Raw genomic sequence first — 21,075 nt, forward strand, 5'->3', positions numbered from 1 at the left:
AATGTGTGCATAGCTACACACGGCCGAGCAGAGCCAGGGATTGCAGCTCCCGGAGAGTTTGCAATATCGAAAACCAGGCGGTGCTTAATCGTGGGTTTAGTTCCCGTGCCCTTGACCTACAAGCTCCAGGGCCTAGGAGGGAGAACGTGGCGGGAGATGGTCAGGTGTGCTCCTGAAACCACCGAGGCCCCCAGCCTAAAGCCATCTTCTGCCTGTTGCCCCAGTTTTGGCATTTAGAGCATGCTATGGAGCAGCTGTTTCTTCTGGCTTTTCATTTTGGAGGTGCACAAATGACTTGGTGGCATTTGCGCCACCCGGGCTGTCCTGAGGGAGCAAGGAACTGATGCGGTCATGCTGCAGCATCAGACAAGCTTGAAAGAAACCTGGGTCTGGAGGGACCATCTAGTGAGGAAGAAGCTTGGGAGAGGGGATGAGCACGTTGAAGGCTCAAACATGCATTTTGGATCATCTTCTTTTTTAAAATTTTGGGTTTTTTTTTCATTTTTTCATGTGGGCATGGCGGCTGGCTAACGCATAGGTCCGCGGGAAGAGCGGGCGGAAGGACGCAAGTGTGTCTCAAGGCTCACGGGGCAGCTTGGGCGCGTGCAAGCACACGCGTGCTCACCCCCGCATCCCTCACCGCCGCATGGACTACATACATTGCATATAGGCGGCTGGGCGCTCTACGTATCTCAATCACGCCTCCGGCCAGCCGGCCGCAGGCGTACACCCACTAAGGTTGCATTTCCGGAGAAAACGCTCAAATAGAGCAGTGTAATTTCGCCGCCGGTTTTGATTGACGGGCTGTCCCTGGGATCATGTGTTAATCCCTTCTTCACTCAAGCCTTTTCATAACTCATTTCTCGCTGCTAGATGGAGACTCTGATGGTTGCCACAGCAACGACGATAGCGCTAAGCCATTTCCCTCTCTGCACGGAGACCATTATTCCGCATGCATAGGCCATTTGCAACAAAGGTCGCCACAAAGTCATCCCCAACACAGCACACGTTTATTAAACTTTTATTCTTTTTTTTCTTCCCCCCTGACGGAGGAACTAGTCGGCACGTGCACTTTTTTTTTCTTTTTTTTTTCTTTTTTTTGGGGGGGGGTGGCGGAGATCTTTGTAATAGAGGGAATAATAACGGCAGCCGATCTTATTGTACCCAAACTATATATCGTACGAATCAGGGGCTTCGAGTTCCCGGGGGCCAGCAAGATCGTGCTTAGATGGCTAGGTTTTGCGCCAACGATTCCTGCTTGTCTTTTGTTCTCCCATCGAATAGTAACTTTAATAGCGGCTGGAGGAAAAAAAAATAGCCAACAGCAGCAATGCGAGAGCGGTACGGGGTGAATATCTGAATGTTGAACCCCCATGGAGATGCAAGGACCGTCCGCCTGTGAAACCAAACTCCTTCCAAACATAAATACCCAAATAGCCACCGGCAACGACCACCCTCTCCCCAGAATAATTTTCTTTTTAAGTACAGTTTCTACCTGGCTCTGGATATAAGTTGCTGGGGGTCCTTCGCTCCGTGGTAGGAGCCGTGTTTGGGTGTTAAAAGTTGGTTCTGGCCGTAAGAGCACAAGGCGTTAATACAGAAGAGGTCCCGTGCACAGCTAAGGTGCTTCCTCCCCATCAGCACAGCTTTTCCCATACGGGGCCAAGCCGGTGGATTTTATTGCAATCGGCTCCTTGGGCCTCCTGAGACCGAACGCCATGTGCCGCATTGGGCCAGCTTTTAGCTAACAGCCCTCTTGCGCTGGGTAGGGCTCAGGGAGGGCACAGAGGGGCTCGTCGAGCCGCTGCCGAGGGGAAACGGAGGCACAGATGCTCGCGGGGACACCGGCACCGTTTTCGTTTCTGCCTTCCAAAAGAGCCATGGCCCCCGGCTCAAGTTCAGCAAATAGGAAGAGCAAGAGGCAAAGCCTCCACAGAAGGGTTTTCTCCACCGACCGTGGTTTTTAGACCATCCGTGAAAGTTTTCGGGTGATGAGTATCGCCTTTCTGCACGTGCTTTTGTCTCGGGTCCTTACCTACCCACCCGGCATGCAAAGACCTTTCCTTCTCTCTCTTTACTCCTCGTGGATGCTCTTTTGGACCTAGCACCTGAACCCAACCTTAACAATGCAAATGCTTGAGCAACCTGCCCTAGGTGACCCTGCTTGAGCAGGGAGGTTGGGCTAGGTGATCTCCAGAGGTTCCTTCCAAGCTCAACTGTGCAGTGATGCTGCGAAATGTCTAAATTCAGTATATGCTGGCCACCAGCTTCACATCTCTCAGTACCTGTCATCGCAAGCTCTTGGGCCGAAGGTATTCATCATCTCTTTTAGGCTCTGTTTTAAGGCAGATGATTGACATCTCCAGATGTCAAAATTTATAACCCTCTCACAATGTCCCCATCCATGGAGCCGGTGTGATGGTTTCCATGTGTGGGCCGCCCTTCGGGCGCCAGGCGAGAGCCACCACAGAGGTGTCCCTCAGCTGAGCAAGAGCAAGGCTGGGCAGCGGCTCAGTGTTGGGCCCCCTGAGGATGCAAACGAGAAGATGGCCCGTGGTGATAAGCTCCCAGCAAATTTCTAAGGTACCTCCTACTCCTTTCTGTCCAGACAGCTCCAGCCCTGGTCCTGGATCTTATCTCTCCTCCTTGTTGCTGCACCTCTTTGGCCTCCCTCCCACGATGGCCCACTCAGCTCCATACAAAACACACTCCTAATTGCGCCGTCCTGGCCCAAAGCGCTGATCGCATCTTCCTTCCCCAACTGCCAGCACTGGCTGCGCTGGTTTTAATCACTGATTTTGTCTAAATTTTGCTGCCGCCTCTTCAAGGCCTCCGTGTGAGTCCAACTTAAGCAAGTGCCTAAAGCCCTGAGCTAGGATACCCACGTAGAAGAAAATATCTCATGAGAGCAAAACCCATCACTTCTGAGACATTTGCGGTGGTTTCCGGACTGGGCCGTGCATTTGTTCCCAAAGCTGCTCTTTTGCAAGATATTCAAATAATCCGAGACAAACAGGCGATGGGGGTTAAACCTCCCGATCCGGCGTTTATCTGGCAAATCGCTTTCCCACTGCAATCCAGCCGCCGCGGAGGAGGGTGCCGCGCTGGCGACCCACCTGACACGCGGCATCGTGGTTGGTGGCGTGGGATGAGCTGCCTCCTCCGCGAACACAGCGATTTTGCAAAAAGTTGCTTGGGGAAAAAAAAAGAAAAAGCCACCGCCCTGGATCGCAGAGGCTGGTGGCAGAGGTTTGCCCAGATTGCTCCTTGCGAGCCGCAGCTGGGGCCCAGCACCAGTAGGGCTTGCTTTGCTAATGCGGCGTTATTACGGGGCGACCCGGGAGAGCCCACAGGATCGATCCTGCTGGCGAGGTCTTGCTTTTCCCGGCTATTAGAACAAAATGAAGCTGGGGGAGAGGAGATGTCTTGTTTTCTGGCAACCTTCCCTGTATTTCCAAGCAGTGGTCTGGCCTTTCTGAACAAAAGCCCGTGTCCCTTTTTGCCATCCTCTTCGCCAGCCGGCATGACCCAAATGAAGCTCCAAGCAAGAGGAACCCAGTTGCTCTCAACGGTCCACAGTGAGCTCAGGAAGCTGAGAGAATAGGTTACTTCTCCGTGCAAAGCAAAGTAGGAGCAGAGACCCTAGCAAAAAGTGATACGAGAGGTGGGGAGAAAGGAGCTGGCCATGCCGCAGCCAGTGGGTGCCCGTGTGGGTGCCCTCTCCTCCGCCACCATGGTGCAACATGCCGGAGCCCACCCAGTTTCCCAAAAGCAGCGTCACAGGCCGGGTCGGCGCAGGCCAGATGAGGATCACGTGCTGGTGGCACCCTGCTGCCTCATCACACTCAGCGCCTTCGCTGGAAATTCTCCAGCCGCCGCCTGGGATTTATTAAAAAAGAAGGAGGAAAAAAAATAATTCCTGGTGATTTCTGCTCTTCCGGCTCACGCAGGGGTGCCCAAGGCCGGGAAGCGCACGGGGATGTCGGTCGGGGATGTAGCGCTGGGGCGGCGCCGGGACATTTGAGCGACGCGTGGCAGGTACTGCCGAGCCCCCGTGCTAATTGATGGGCTCTCTATATATCACGCCAGATAAAGGGCTCTCGTGCAGTAAATGCTGATGTTTAGAACATCCTGATAGTGTTTTGTTAACAAGAAGATAACGGAAGAGCAAGATACGTTTGTTTAGCTGCCTATAGATAAACCCAATAGGGTCTTTGTTGAGTTTTCTTGACTGATGGCAGGTACTAAATGCGATAAATAATACCCCAGACCCCGACTGGAGCTACGGCAGTACGAATTAGAAACCAACGGGGCTGGCCCCAGCACGGACCTGCGAGGGGGGACCGAGGGGCCGAGGGCGACGGGGCTCCTGGCGGCAACGACCTGGCTTTGATGTGGCGGCGGCGATGGAAATCAACCGATGCACGAGGTGTTGGTACCCACCAAGAAAATGAGGGAGAAAAAGGTTACCGGCAGTAAATCGGGGAAGGAGAGGGGAAAAGCGGAGGTGGGTGCAGAGATTTACGGGGGGGGACGATGGCAGTGGGCAGCCCCCGCGTAAAAGCAGCCGCAGACCGTTTCTCCAGGGCTCCCCACCAGCGCGTCCACCAGGGATGTCCTGCCCCAAGCTGGAGAAGGGTCTTCAGCCAGGTGGGGGGCAAAGGCGGCTCTGGCGCGCTGCCCTCCGTCTCCCCCACCCAGGAGGGACGCGGCGCCGAGGGAGCGCCCGGCTCCCTCCCCGGCTTTCCCTTCACCAGGGTGCTTATTAGCGTTTCTCAAAAACCAACCCGCTAATTGCAAGGTGGGTGGCTCTCAGCCCTCTTACCAAATAGCGAATCACTGGCTGAAGGCGGCGCGGTGGCCCGGGTCCCTGAGTCACTTCCCGCGCTTCGCGGCGAAGAAGAAGGGGATCGTGCGCGGCGCCGGCCGGGCGAGAGCGGCCGTGTCCCCGCCGAAATCGCCGCGAGCCGGCCTGGGGCTGGTGACGAATTACCAGCAGGGGGAGAATCGCTCGGCGAAGCCTCCCCAAAGCCTCCGGTTGCAAAACCCGGCTGGGTTTGGGGGTCAGTGAAAGAGCAAAACTCCTCTCAGCTGCTGAAAGGGATTATAATTACGGCACTATCTCCGGCATGATCTTCCCCAAGAAGTCGGTCGTTTGCCCTGATTTTTTGTTTTATCCCCTCTCCAGAGAGGGCTGGGGGTGGCCGTGCTTGCTGCGATGCTAAAAGTCGCGGTGACCCCAGCGTTAGTGGGTCCCTCGGCCCCAACACATCCCACCAGCTGAGGGCACGAAGACGGCTCCAGGCCGGTTACGAACCTCTTTCATCCTTAAAAAAGGTGTTGCCGAGAGATGAAATGGGTCCTTTTGGGGCGAGTTGTGCAGTTTGGCTTTTTTAAATTTTTTTTATACCAGTTGCTTGCATGTGCATTTATTTGTTGGGGTTTTTTTCCTCTTAAGAAGATGAAGAAAGCACCGAGATGGGTCTGCATGTTGTCCCAGGCTGTTGACTGCCATACCCGGATGGGCATCGCTCCCTGCCCAGGGACACATGAAAATCCTTATTTTTTTCTCTCCCTCTTCACACACGGCTCTGCTGGGGTCGTGCCAACCCCCCCCAGTCTGCTGGGCGAATCTTGCTCCCTCCGCGCTGGCGATAACGATCTCACGCTCATAGAGCATCTTCCATGCAGGCAGCTCCTCACGTGCTCTACATCCCGGCTGAGTACACGCATGACGGCTCGTGCTCGAAAGGGAAATAGCGTTGCCGCAACACCCCGGCTGAGTAATGCAGCTTGGGGAGGATGACGAGGTTGAACACAACGTGCTGAAAAAGAAAGGGGGGAATTAAGCAATTTTTTTAATTATTTTTTCTGGTCATCAATAGCAATGGCCAGGGCGTAACTGTTCCTATGTTCTGACCAGCTCAGTTTTTGAAGAAGATGCGGCTGTAAATACACCTACCCTGAGCAGTTATGTTGTAAGTCTGGATGATCCAATTCAGCTCGTTTGCAGCTGTGGGTCCTCCCCAAGTGGGAATATCGAAAGAGGAGAGCTTATATCCAAACCTGGACTATACACAGTTAAATGTTCAAAGCTTGAAAACTGCCAGACTTGGTCGAAGCTCTGCCCACGTACCTGGTGGGGAAGATCTGGCCAGACTCGGTCTCTGTCCTGGCGACCCTCTGTGTCCCCGGGACTAACCCTGCTCCGCCGAGAGCTCGATCGCGGCGGCAGAGTCAGCCGAGAGTGATGGTGAAATGCAAATGAAAAGCTAGTGGATCCCCCTGAGAAAACTTTGAACACGCATCCAGAAAAAGAATGTTTTCTTCTAATTAGGCGCATTCGTTATATCTCATGGCGATCTACAAAACAAGCCACATGCCAGTTACTGTTGGTACAAGCACAGCAATTCTCACTGTGGGAAAAAAAAATATTTCCAGGCAGGTAGGACACAAAACGTACTAAAGGCATTTTAATGACACTTTAATTAATTTCAAGGCATAGGTCAAACAGAGAATATCTCAAAAGGTGTGTATGTATGTGTGTGGGGGGTAATAACGAAGGTCAGGACTTAAATCAAAAGATGCTTTAGTGCCTGCAAAAGCTATTAAATATAATTATATTCATTTAAAATATCCCCACGCACAAAAATGGTAAACTGGAACGAAGGTTGCAAGCAATTCTCAGTAATTCAGGGCTTAAAAAAAATATGTATCCAAAGAATGTTGTGATTATCATATGAACAAAAACAAACCCGAATACATTTAGAGTGAAGGTGAGACTTAAAAAAAGACATCCAGGGAAGTGAGGTGTGGAAAATTGCAGTGGAGGCAGCTGAACAACCTGAACTTGGAGACGTCAGGCAGCTACGCTGGGAAAGAAAAAGCAAAAGTGGATTTAAAAACACATTATCCCGACCTGGGACCACAGAAATGCCTTTATCAGATGCCTGTTGGCTGATAGAGTCTATCACCACCACCAGTTGGGAGGCTCTCGTTTCCAGTTTGCTCACCAACCGCAGCCTCGTCTACACGTACACCTGCGACGAAGCAGCTGGGCTTTCTGCTCAGACACGTCTTTGGGTTTCAAAAGAGCCTTTTCGGCATAGTGCAGACCCTCTCCTCTTTAACTGAGCACATACATGAAGTAAGCCTGATTTTATCCAGAATAACCATGTCTACCCCAACTCTTGCAAGCGCTTTGCTGAAATCGCCTTGCCTGACACCACGGCTGTGGACGGAGAGGTGCTTCAGACAGACACAGGGACACCCCGCACACCGGCATCTCCCTGCGCCATTGGTTTGCAAGGTCCTCGCAGGGAGGCATCTGGATGTCCCTCATATGGAGACCCTTGCAGCTGAGACCCACTTCTGGGGTCAAACCTCAGCATGAGCAGGTTGCCCCGGTGTTAGGTTCATCTAAAGCTGCCTGGAAAGGTATCTGGAAAGGTATGCAAGGCCGAACAAGGCTCAGTGGTGTTTTTTGCATCATATATCACTATTAAAGCAAGACTTAGCTGCTAAAAGATATCTGAAGCTAGGAAGCAGAAGAAAGGTCTCCTTTGCCTTATCATTAAGCAACTCTCCTGGTCCCGAATGTGGCTGGATTGCAGACGCTGCCTGTTTTGACCTCGGACGGCTCCGGCACCAGTGTCGTCTGGCTGGCGTTGAGGGGAGCCGGGGAGCTGGGACGTGCCCGTCGCTGTCTCAGCTTATGTTCTGTGACCTGGCACAAATCACTTCACTGCCCTGCTTCGGTTTCACTATTCATAACGCAGGCATAAAACAAATCAGTCCTTCACAGAACAAAACGAGCAATTCTAGCAGGGTCCCATGACCTCTCCAGGCACATCTGATGGGAACGACTGCAGCTTTAGAGTCCTTAAGCCAATAAACTATCATCGGCCACACTGAATAGTCCTCCGCCATTACCACCCTCATCCAGCAGATTTGGGGGCTATTTGCTTGCTTTGCCCAAATTCATGCAAATTTAAGAATGGGATTGTGTGGCACGTTGGATCGTGATGGCAAAATTGGACCAGATGTCTCAGGAGGTCCCCTGATGGCCTAAGTTCCTGTAACAAATAAGTCACTGTATTCCCTGGCTGTAGAGTATGTTACCAGCAGGGAAGAGCCGGGTTGTTTCTGTAAAAGGTCTGAACCTCAGCAGCTCCCCTGCTCCTGGACACCGGAGGCGTGGAAGGAGAAGCTCCAGAAGATGGCAACAAGCCGTTGCCTGGCACGAAATGTAAATGTGCAGCGTCAGACGAGTAAAAGCGAGGGGCCCGTTGCAAGCGGCGCGGCAGCTGTGATGGAGATAAGGATAACTCCAAAGGGAGATAAAGGGCTGAAGCACTAAGTCATTGCAGAAGACTAGAGCACCTTGGGGGAGGCAAGGCCAAGAGCACACTCAGCTCTGCAACTGTTTTGCAACGCATACATCCAAAGCTGGACTCATACCAGAAGTCCAAGTAATGCTGTTTGGTAAGCGTTAACTCCATGACCAGTGTATGTGATCCAGAAGCTACAAGAAAAACAAAGACGTGATACAGCTACGCAGCCATTTAAACACGGCTTTGGTAAACAGAGCTGGTATAATACTCACGGGTGCCTCGGGCGCGGGTTACAGCTCCTCCCTCCACCCACCCGCATGTTGGACAACTTGTACAACTCCCCAAAGTAGCCTAGTAGGAGCCCCGGCAGTTAATCTGGCCCCCCACCTCTCTCCTTCCCCAAACCAAAACACTTGGCTGTGCTTGCAAAGGCAGCTGGGCCATCAACCAAGGCCAACTGCAAATTAAAAGTCAGGCGGACATCCCCAGCTCTGCAGCCCGTTGGCAGTCCGGACAAGTTTTCCAGCGGGCTTGCGAAGCGCGGCCATGCCAATGTGGGCACCTGGGTGTGGGAAGAACGCTGGCAGGGCGATGAACTCATGCAGGTGGAGCTCCGTCACCACCTCCCGAAGGAATCCGAGGTGAGTCCATCGCACAGCCGTAGCCTTGTGCAACCGCACGGAGGAAGGATCAGGCGCGGGAGCTCAGCGCTCCCCTGCTCTGCAAGCCCAAGCCAACACCACCAGGAGAAACAAGAGCCCTTTCCATGTAAGCACACTGATCTGGCTGATATCAAATGACTCATTAACGGCTTACAAAACTTAAGTAGACCATAGTGTTACTCTCTAGGAGTGGGAACTTCTCAGCTTGAAAGGAGGCTTTGATACCTGCCAAGAGCTCACCTCGGGCCCAACCATTGCTAGCCAAAGCAGAGCTGCCCTTTAATGTGCTTGCAAGAAGTTACAAATTGCACCTGTTTTAAGTCTGAAGAATTCAAACCGCTTTCCAAAGAAAACAGGGCACAGATACAAGCTGGAGCTGCACTTGCTAAACGATGTACTCCAAAGTCTGCACTGCAGGGCAGGACAGGCGAAGAGGAAATCTAGTGATTTTTATGCTGGACTAATACATTTACTCAAAAATGGGCATGGTGGAACAGCATGACCTAAGCTGTACAGATGGCATGCAAGGTGTTTGGTCCCTGTACGTGAGATATTTTATTTGTAAGAGTGGTATTAAGGTTGCTCCTACAAACCCAAATCAGCCCTGTTGTATTCCACTGTCAAAGAGCAATTAGAATAACACAAAGGCATCTGCTCCAAAAAGTTCCCACCGGAAACATGGACAAGATTCGAGAAAGGTGCCTGCAAGAACGAAGGGTGAGAGTTGTTGAAGAAACTGCAGCAGATCCCCTAGACAGCTGTTATCAGCTCACTACGAGCATTAGGGCAGAAGAATACCACAGTAGACGTGGGTCCTGTTTCTCCCAAGTCTAAAGGCCGAAAGGCCTTTGCAAAACACATCCCTCGTGTTCAGAGTAGAGTGAGTAAAAAGCATCTAAGAAAAAGCTGAGTGGATGGACTGCAGCAGTTGCTTGAGGGCTCATGGTTTTGCCACGTTTTCTATGAAACCTCCAGGTACATGTAAACATCCCGGGCAGGGTGTGGATATGACATCTGAAGTTTAGGTTCAGAGAATACGAAAGATGTTTCTGCATTGTAAAGCGTCCACCAAGCCAGAGCATCTCCAAAGGATTCTGCTGTTGGTTCAGCTCAAGAATTTGCCTTGGCTGTGGTCTAATTCCCTAAATACCATCTCATGTATTAGATATCTGTGACATCTTCAATGTCGCTTGGGATCCCCTAAGCACAAATTGCTGAACATACTTGCTCTGGGAAATTATTCTCGGAAAGCCCAAAGCAATCCCGAAAAAGAAAGAAATCTGCATTTAGCCAAGCGCACCAGGAGGACACGTCAGAGGGCTGTTCTTCCTCCTGAGCTGCGACATTACAAATACAACCTTTCGGGAAGTGGGAGGCGTTAAGATTTGATGGCCAAGCTGGACTAATAGATGATGAGATGGTTAATAGATGAGATGATGAGGTAAAGGCCTGGATTTTGGGATGGATAGAGCATCTCTCTTTGCAGCAAATACAGAGAGCAACAGCATCTTAATACATGTCAACTCTGAGCACCAACTCAGATATTTCACAGGCCACAAAGCTCCGAGATGGCAGATATTGTATTAATTATGAGAAGTATATTTTGATATCCCCAAGATAATCTTAAGCGAGATGCTCTTGCTCAGATAAACCCCACCAGAGATCGCTGGAAGCAAAAAAGAACCACTAGCAAAATAATAAGGCCTCGACGTGGGACTTAGCTAAGCTTGTTCCACAGAAAAGGTTGGAAACTACAGATGAGAAGAGGGTTGGATTCACGTTGGAAAACTTGTTGGAGGAGGACCAGCAAAAATCCGCAAAGCCAAAGGATCTGTGCGGTTCAGCAGTGCCAGGGATAACAAAAACTATGAGCGGATTTATACGTCTATAACATGACCGTTCTTGCAGCACTTATTAGGACAGTGCTATAAATGAAATAAACTAAAAATAAACAATTGCATATGACCCCTATTTTCCGATTTGCTTCTGTATAAGGGAAAAATAGACAGCGATGCTGCCTGAACCGGCTTCAAGGCTAAAATAAAAAAAAATCTAGCAGAGGGGTCCGCTTGGCACGCACGCGGGCGCAGGAATAACTTTACTTCTCCGGTGCAGCTGCGCTGGAGACCTCGGAGGCCCAAGCGGCTCGCGGGGGAGGATGCCGAGGGGCAGAGCGAGGCTCGCGGGACTCCCCCTCCCTCCCGAGAGGACCGAAGGGTTTGAAGTCCCCGGCCAAAACCTCATCGTCAGCCGCTGAAATGTTTCACGTTTAACCGCTTCTGCTCGCACCGGCCACGTACGAGCCGCGGGCCCGTCTGAAACCTCCCGTTCCGCCGTGCCCCTGCCACACCGCGCCCACGGCTTAATAGCAGCTTTATACTTTCTAGGTTCCGGCTGCTCCGAGATCCCCCAGAAGAAAGAGCGACTTCCCTCAATGGAGTGACTGACAAGACGGCGAAGAGAGAGTTTATTCAGGGCTTTATCTAATTCCTGCGGCAGCGAAGGGACCTCATCTACTCAGAGCCTTAAACTTCTAAAGAAGGCTGCGACGATCTAAAGAGATTGGCCATAAAACTATTTGTATTGAAAACTTAGCCAGCGTGCCTTTAGTGCGCTTCATTCATTAACATTCTTTCTGGCAAGGTTTCCATATCTCAGCGTTCATTTTATACTTTAATTTGGTTAGTGGGTCTTTGTTTAATCGTCCTATTGAAAGGAGAACAAAGAAGGTTTAGGTGATACAGTGAAGTAATACACTATATTTTATCTCTGGGAAGCCCAGACAAAGTCGGGAGGCTCTGATACCCTCCGAGTCTTTTTCTTCTTCCAGGACGTTTGGAATCACAAATCAGTCGAGGAGCATAAAGATCCTCACTGTACTTAGCTGCGGACACCTTCGGAAGAGAAACACCTTGTCAACGGGAGAAATGAGGCTTTAAGCCCGACAGACGGCTCCGAAGGAAGATTATCTCGGTGCATCGCCACTGTTCCCGGGCCCGAGGCGCTGCTTTTCTATCCATCCCCTCCAACAAAATCAGTAGTCAAGACAGTTTCTCCAATTCCTGTTTTTTTTGGCTTAAGCTCTTGATACTAAGGTCAGATTTTTCTGGGTGCAGGACTCAGTAAAAGTTTGTGATTTTGGGTAATTTGCAGCAAGAACCCGGGATTTCGGTTTTCCTCACTAATCTGCAGATGTAGGCTGCCCTACCAAGTATATATATATTTATATAAAAAGAATTCAGGATAAAAAAGGTCCCGTTCCTTAAAAGATATAGCTGCTACCTCTGCCCGAAGCTGGCCGTGGAGCGCGCAAGGGCAGCTCCTGCACTGATGCAGACTGACACGGCTCCCACTGACTTCCCACCAACTCCAGATAAAAATCTGGCCCTGCAGTAAAGGCAGGATCCAACAAGCTTTTCTCACGGAAGAACTTTTACACCGTTTTCTTTAATATTTACTATTACTATTCGCTGCACTGCTTGAATCCACGATGCATTGGGAAGCGGTAAAGGGGTGGGGGGAAAACAGCACCTGTCTTGATATAAGTATCATGGGCAGGTAGCAAGCAGTCTTCTTCCCCTTGAAAAATCTTAACTCTTGAAATTCTAAACTTTTAACTCTTTCTATTAATGAACTTCACACTAACTGTGCAAATAGACGCCTTGCAGGAACAGCGATCACAGCAAACTCTCCTCTTTGATATAGCTGTTCCCCAAGAGAGGAAAAACATTCAAATGCCTGATACTCCTTCATAAAAACGAATAAAATAAACAAATAAACCTTTACAACTCCCCAATTCCCCCCCTTTTTTTTCTCTTGGAAAAAGCCTGCTGGTGGTGGCAGCAGTGGGGGGCCAAAAATCAAATCATCCATCAATTTGCAGGACCAAAACCGGTCAGACACAAAATCAAGCCGCCAGCAAAGGGAACAGCCCTTGCTCTGGTGAAATTTTAGTAAATGCAAAAAAATCCAGTCGAATAGAAATGGTAATTTGGCGACGGGTGGCACGAGGCACCCCAAGGCAGGGGTATTTCACCAGGGGTAACTATTTTTGGAAGCCGATTATTCTTTCACGCCATTGACTCCCGATACCCCCCAGCGTAAGCGAAAGGGGAGTCGGGCTCTTCGCGGCTGCCGACCGAGGCCGGCTTCGAACTCGTGACCCGGAGGTGAAAGGCTCCCTTCTCCGGTTACTAATCCTGGGAGCCACACCAGCCTCCTGAAAATGATTTGTGGGTTTTATGCCCACAAAGGTCATTTATAAAAAATCACAAAACGCGGGCTAGGAAACCAGCACGACTGCCACGACGGGCAAGCAGTCGCAGAAATGCCCGAAACGTGCCCGAAACGGCCGAAGTTGCGCCCTTCCGCCGCACCTTGAATAATTCAGCTGATTGATTAAATGTGAGACGTTCTGATTAACTAAGCAGAGGAGGAAACGGATAAACGCCTTACCAAAAGCCAGTTCTTTATTATTGCAACCAGGACGGCTCGACGGCTGTATATTTTGCATGTGTGCACATTACAGACGGAGGAAAACGAGACGCGGGTTAGAAACATTCAACAGTCCAGAACAGAAACTTAAAATTGAGAACTTTCTTGACTGATGTACCCGGTAATTAGTAGGGACGGAACAGAAATGAGGTGGCACTGAACAAAGAAAGCTAAGAGTTCACTTTTAATAAGCCAATTTCATCCGTATCGCCACTGATTTGCAATTTAACAGCGCTATCAGCAAAGCCTCATTTCCCTAACTGGTAGACTGATATTTTTAAAAACATGACTAATTCATTCTCATTAATATCCATTTAGGTGCATTTAAAAAATAACTCTTAATATCTGCGCAGCTGGTTAAAGGGCTTCTGTTCTAAACCCCCAGACGTTCGTCGCTGTGCAGTTCAAAGCAGAAATATCCCCCAAACAGACGATGAAGTCTACAGGTACCCTATATGAAACATAAAGTGTAGTATTTCAAACTTATTCTTACGTCTTAAGCTCGAAGACCCACCGCATTACACTAGCTAATACTGTCTTAATTTTTGCGCGTGGCAGCCTGCAATTTTCCCCCCGCGTTGAAAATGGGGAATACGACTTCGTGATCCACTTCGCCGGGCTTTACAAGCTGATACGCAAAACAGAGCACCGTGTCCTCCGGCCGTAACGGCCTTCCGCATCTCCTTCGTCGGAAAAACGAGCACGATCGATCTGGCCAACTCGCTACCACTCATAAAATAAAATAAAATAAAATAAAATAAAATAAAATAAAATAAAATAAAAACGATCGGCTCTGGCTCCAGCCGAACACGTCGCTGCTCCCACGGCAAGCGCAGAGCCCCCGGGTCCGAGCTCCCCGTCCAGAAGGCGTTCAAGCACACGTATAGCTAAGCGCGGGAAGGGTCTCCTTGAAGGCAACAGGATTACTCACTCCTTAAGAAGTTGCCACGTGTTTAAGGATCTGAACTGAGGCCTAATTACGGTGCTGGCTGACTTGTGCTCGCGCCACCAGGGCAGATTTAGCCGAGCCCTTAGAGCCACGAGGACACGCGTCACACGGGCTTTTAACAGCTGCTAGGTTTGTATTCTCCAACAAACCAACAAAAATCCTCCGGCCCTAAAAAATAATAACAACAACAACAAAAAAAGTGCTTTATAAATATCAGGTATTTACACGTGTGAAAACCTTTTTAATGTGAAGTGTTTTTTTTTTACACACCGATGAAATGTACAAGCAACGACCAGCTACATCGACAAAGGACTGAAAAAAAACAAAACCAAAGTATAAAATATATTACAGGTCCACCGAAATAAATTCACACGGGAGAAAAAAAAAAACCTGACACAATAGAAACTTCTTTTTTTTCTTTTAAAAAATAGAAGATATATCACAAAAGCTTGAACATGTTTATTTTATGTTAGTACTAAAAATCAAGGAAAAAAGCTTCATATATTCTTGTCACAAAAATATTTACCAGCCACTTCTTTCCCCCCCCTCCCCGCGTTATGATTATCTGGCTCAGCAGTAGAGGCCGAACTGCGTCCAGGCTGCAGAAATCATTCCAGAAGGTTTCCTCGGCTTACGACTTACTGCCATTTACATTTTCTGCTCCTCTCAGCACCTTGCTGCAAAGGTCCAAGAGGGCTTAAGAACAAATCAAAAAAGAACAGGACAGGTATCGGTATTTACAACACTCGTCTTCGCTGCCGCCGAGCCGCGGGAGGGGGAGCGGTACCGTTAACTAGCGAAGCCTTCGTGTCGCTCGGCGCAAACGTCCCTCGGTCGGTGCGAGGCGGCATCGGTGTGTACCAACACCCGACCCGCTGGGCCCCTACAGCCGGAGGAACGCGACAGTCGAAAGCGGACGCCTGTTCCCGATTCACTGCCGGGTGACGCTGCGCCACGCTCGCCGACGGACGACGACGGGCCCCTCGGCGAAGGCGTCGGGGCAGCGGCGCCGGGGCGACTCTACGACCCCAAGCTGCGCCGGCGTCTTCAGTGCGCTCGGTGCTTCCTCTTCTTGTGTTTTTTGTCCTTCTTTTTGTTGGCACACTTGGAGCAGAACCACTGCATCTCTTCCGGGGGTGCAGTCGTGATCCCAACGCAAGGCCTGGGAAAGACAAAAAACAGTGTCGGACGGTCTCGGCGGAGTAACGTCGCTTTTAGCCCTTACCCAAATAAATTAAACTTTGCAGCGAAAGACAGCATTTGGCCTCCCGCTCCCCTCTCCAAATTAATGAGTGTAATGATAGCACAGAAACGTAAAAAAAAACCTCTTTTTTTTTTTTGGAAACAAAAAATATATTAAAAGGACACTTGGATAAAATATTATTTGAATAAAACATACATCCATGCTTTAGGGTATAATAGTCTAGATTTAAAATGACTCCAAACGCTTCTTTAATACATCTGCATCTCCTTAGGTTTTTATGTAGCTGTTTAAGAAAATGCCTAAAAAGTGATTCACTTCCCCCCACCCCTTTTTAAGAGCAGACATTTTTATTACTTTTCATACGGTGCTTTGTAGCTGGAAACGTCTAGCGGTATACACTACGCTTGTAATCCCGCAGCATTACCAGAATCAGCAATATTTCCTCGTAGTTTCAAAACCTGTTATTGCCCGTTCCCATTAATTAAAAATAATACTCTCCCACAGCTTAAAATCTATTTTTTTTAAATTCCGGAGAAACAGAGAGGAAAATATCTTCCAGATTAGTAAACGTGACACAGCACAGCCGTACAAATATTCCCAGCTTCATGATTTTTTGTTTTTTTAAAAAGAGGGGTTTATAATAGAGCCGCAACCTGCAAGGGACCAGCGGGACGGGACGGGACGGGACGGGACGGGACGGACGAGAGCCACTTACCAGTGATACCAGTCGTCGCAGTCGTCACAACCTATCATTGGACTGCCATCATCTGGCTTGTTACAGCCAGGACAGATCCAGATCTGGTTACCCCACTCATCCCGGATCTGGAGCAAAAAGGAAAGCAGAAATGAGCTGGTTTCAAGAGCCACACCGGCAGCGAAATTTAGGAATATTGGTCCGCGCACAGGGGCCAGGGCGTGGGAGCACCGTGCCGCCTCTGCCTACGCTATCCCGATCGGAAGAGCGACTCTGCCAGTTCCGCCCTGTTAATGGGGAGAACCAGCAAGGGCAGCGTACGGGAAGAGTCGTACACGCATGTAAAACATACGGTGCAACGCGTACGTATTGCTTTATTACTTATTAGCCAAACTCTTCAACTCGACCGGCTGATAAGATCAGGGTATAAAAAAAAGAAGTTGTTACTGAGTAACTTTCCATTCCCCTTATGACATTTATGTCACGGTACAGTTTACTAAAGGGTAAACCAAACAAGAGAGGCAGATCATTTACAGTATTAAGCAGCTGCTTACTGGGTTTTATCATATTCAGGGCTTTATGAATTTTTTTATTTTTATTTTTATATCTCGCTAGAGCCATATTTATATTTTGAAATTTCAAGCGTTTCCTGTAACAGTTCTTTGGTAAAACACACATGAAAAATGTCACCGAATCCATTTAAAGAAGTGCAACTAACAATACAAAGTACAAAACGCCTGGGGTACGACCCTGATTTCATCATTCATACAGGAAGCTTTGCACGTTAATACTGGATCTCCAGAGTATGCATCGTTTTGTCCTCAGCTTTTGTGCATTAATGTATTTACACAGCCCACGTATCTGAGACAGTAACTTTTTGCTGTCTGTGCAGCTTGGAAAAATGATATTAAAACGTAGTAGATGAACCCCCCCCAAATCCTCGTAGACAAAAAAGCTGCTGCAGGGTGGTCTGTACATCTTACATCCCTTCCAGAAAAATCAAGGAGAATATACCAGAGCTGCAACCAACACATCAGTCTTGACAGGCTCCTCTTAAAGCCCTGAATTTTTTTGTGACTTAAAACTAGACAATTCGAAGCCCAGGAAAATACGAAGCAGGGCGCAGTCCCTTTGCCACAGTGAAATGGAGCAGGCAATGTCATACGACGAACTCGGTTTTAAAGCTCATTGATTGTAATGATCACTCCTATCTGCAACTCTAATCTCACACCTGCAAAGTCATTTTAAGTTGGTAGTTGGTCCCTGGGTAAACTGTTTTTCTGACCCCAAACAAAAGGGCCACAGTAATTTTTGGGGGGGAATCCTGCTAGAGTGATACGCTGCGCCCTGCTGCCGCGGAGATGCAAAGCCGTGGTCCGTCACAGTGCACCAGCCACAGCCGATCATAACCTGCTCGAGCAACCTGGCTGGTAGACACCAGACAGCGCGCACATGGACAGCACCCAGCACCTTCCAGCATGGACACGGACACTTCACAGGCTTCCCACCTGGGAATTCAGCTGTTTTTGACACCGGCAGTGGGCCCTGTAGGCAACGCTGCCTGAGACTTCTCCATTAGAAGATGGATATCCTAACTTCTCCCATGCTGATTTTTCAGGAGGGATGTCCTCCTGCAGAACGCCCGTCCCAGGCTTTCAGAAGATCACAGGCTGGAGAGGGCGAGGGTGGTCTGCAATCAGTGCAACCGCTCAGTGCTCGTTAAACGCCAACCTGGGCTTCTGAATGAGGACGTTTCAAACATTGCGCAACTTCTCATTCCTTAACCGCGGAAGGTCGTGGAAGGAGGGACAGCCTGCAGTCTCTGAATGCTATTTTAATATTAATCACTCAGTGTTAATGATCAGAACACACTTACTCAGATGCTATCCTACAGGGAGATACCACATCGTATCTGGAACTATAACATCACCCTTCTTTGACTATAGGATCGTCCTTCTGTCCTTCCCCGAAGAAGGGAGTTGTGTACTTCTGCCCTGCGGGCTCCGGTCTGACCTCTGGAAGAGCCTTCCTGCGGGACCTTGGGAAAGCCATTTCACCATTCTCTTTCTTGGATTCCCTTCACACGAGGGGCTAATAATCATTAATTACTCCCTTTTTCCCACGCTCTCAGCTTTTGACTTATAAACTTCTCATATCAGGAGCGTCTCTCCCTGCTTGCAAACTTGGACCCCAACACAGTAAAACCCTGGTTTCAACCATAATGCTGTAAAACCAATAACAAATAACCTGGACTCTATGCAACTAGTGTTCTCTGAATTCTTCATAAGATACTAACAGCGCTACTGCTCGAAGTACAAGGCTTAAAAAAGTTTGAGGTTTTCTTTCTTTAAACTAATGCCATCTTTACATTATTTGCTTTTATTGCTTACTGAAAAAAAAACCCATGGACACAGTACGGTATTTTGAAATTTTTTTCACTCCTAGAGTGAATTTCAAAGCTTCTGGACACTGCTGTAAGACCTAAGAGTGACACTACATTTATGCCAGCGATAAAGAAAGTGAGGGTGTGCATCCTTCACCCTGAAGATATGCACAGTCTTTGAGAGGCAGCCTCGTACTGTAACTAACTCTGCAGTGAAATGTAGCAGCTGTTTAAATAGAGACCAGTAACATAATACAACAGTTTAAGTCAAGCAGTGAAGAGCACCTTTTCCATTAGAAATGGCAGGGTAGATTTACACTAGGCATCATTATAAAAACAGGAATAATAATAATAATAAAAAAAACCCATGTGTAGGTTGCAACTGAAGTACAGGAAACTCTGTAATAAAAAACAACTTTCAGGTGTTTTAAGTGGTGAGAGTTTTAAACTGGTACCTACTATAGATAAGCAGGGTGTCACCACCCAAGCTGGAATTTAGCCAGGGCAGGGAGGATAACAACACTGCTACTATTGCTAATGCTATCTGCTGCTCTTTAATGATCAGAAATGGTCAGGACTTCCATTTTACATTGCATCTAAAGCAGGAATTTTCAGTAGCACAACAATCCTCATACTGGGGAGAGTTGTGTCCACGAGTGTAGTTCCTGCATCATGTTGGATGGGAGACTTTTCTAAAGGAATGAAGAAGACTTAATGTCACCGGAGAGAGGCTAAGATCAGAGCAGAAGTTGAATGGACTAATGAATTATATACAGATTTTTTGAGACGCACAAATATCTGGAATTTTTGTATGTTGAGAAAACCAGAATAGAAAACAGCGCACTATGCACATTTCAAATGAGGGTTAAGCCAAATTCTTGAGGCTGTGTGAGGGTTTTATACTTCACCTGGCTGACAGCAAAATCTATGGCAAGTTTGACATTTGAGGCTTCAATCAGGCACTTCAAAAAGCGTCTATAAAAAACTCTTCACCTCTAAAAAAACCGTATGCTCTTGCTCAGTTATTAGAAAATACTAAATGGGCTATTACTGGACTGTCGGAAGAAACTTAAACTTTGGACTGGGAAGACACAACAGATTTCAGCCCAAGTAAAATTTTGTAAAATAAGTTAACTCCTCAAAACGGGTGCACGGAAGCAAGGGCCGGATAAAGAGCAGCTTAACAGAGGGCAACATCGCAAGCACAGGTCCCGTCAAGTTTGAGTCACCACGAAGCATGACGATTTGAGAGATTAATGTCGCTGGCATTAAGACAAAGCAGGGAAGTATGTGTTACCTACCACGTAAGTACTGACGGTCTCCGTTACCACGCTCCTCACCGGTGCTTTGGAGCCTCCCGCCGCAGAGACGGCCGGAGACGGCGGGGGAATCAGGACCGGCGAGACGGTAGCTTGCGGCGGCGGAGGAGCCGGAGCCGGAGGAGGGGTGACATGGACAGGAGCTGGCAGCGGTGACGGCGCAGGCGGAGGCGTTTTGGGCCGACTCGCGGGCGTAGATGGTTTAGCCTCCGGGGCTGGCACCACCTTGCTGATGACTCTGGGGAGCAAAAATGAGAGTCGTGAGAGCTGATGGGAAAGAAAGAAACGATCGGTTACCGTGTAGATCTAAAGACAATATAGTGCCTTTATATGTAATTCACATAAATGTATTTATGGCTAATTCACATCACCTTTAGGTCAGCAAAGAGGCTCTTTCAAGCCAGCACAACGACTGTTTTCCTTGCTACATCCATCCACTGACAACTGAAAGGGTAAAGCAAAGAGCCATCAAAAGGCGAATGCCAGGACAGCCTGAACTACTCTATAGCTCGCTGTCATATAAATATTCTCCGTGGCTTTACTAAACCTTGTTTCGTTAAGTTTTATTACATTCGCTCAATTTGTGGGAAATATTAGAAAGGAAAGTTAATCAGCTGTGAACAGCACTGATTTTAATCTACAAGCCGAGAGACGATATCATCCTCTTCAGATTCTGCATTAGGGGGTTCTCCAAATATTTGCTAGTTTGGTATTTCTTTCCTCAAATGTTTATGAAATCAGCAGTGGATCTAGTCAGGACAAATAAATGACGCACACTATACACTCAGCAGTTAAAATATTGCTACTTACTCGAGTAGCTGAAGCAGACAGGATGTAGCTCTAGTAAATACACAGTATAGAACAATCTTGCTCAGGAAGGGGGATACATAGAGGACCTGATATTTATTAACGAATGTTGATATACTGTGCTATTGATGTGCATGCACTTTAATGGACGAGACAGACAAAGCCCTTACTATAAGGCTCTAGATGAGAAACATAAAGAGAAGGAAAAGGGCTTTTTAGAAAACAAAACA

General features: G+C 48.5%; 1 protein-coding gene across 2 annotated transcripts in view; it reads right to left on the reverse strand.

Annotated features, from left to right (window-relative positions):
- Positions 1-13,444: 13,444 nt before the first annotated feature.
- TAF3 (TATA-box binding protein associated factor 3) overlaps positions 13,445-21,075 on the reverse strand; it is a 113,357-nt gene continuing 105,726 nt past the window's right edge. Inside the window, exons 5-7 of one of the 2 annotated variants that reach the window (XM_067317369.1) lie at positions 20,021-20,276; positions 16,358-16,464; positions 13,445-15,600 (exon numbers count right to left, since the gene is read on the reverse strand). In XM_067317369.1, coding sequence (XP_067173470.1) covers positions 15,486-15,600; positions 16,358-16,464; positions 20,021-20,276 — 478 coding nt within the window. In that variant the 3' untranslated portion in view covers positions 13,445-15,485. Of the gene's footprint in view, positions 15,601-16,357; positions 16,465-20,020; positions 20,277-20,410; positions 20,483-21,075 lie in introns of those variants that run through there. The other variant, XM_067317375.1, reaches the window with a different exon arrangement.

This window comes from Apteryx mantelli, chromosome 1 (assembly GCF_036417845.1).
Source record: "Apteryx mantelli isolate bAptMan1 chromosome 1, bAptMan1.hap1, whole genome shotgun sequence".
NCBI lineage: Eukaryota > Metazoa > Chordata > Aves > Apterygiformes > Apterygidae > Apteryx > Apteryx mantelli.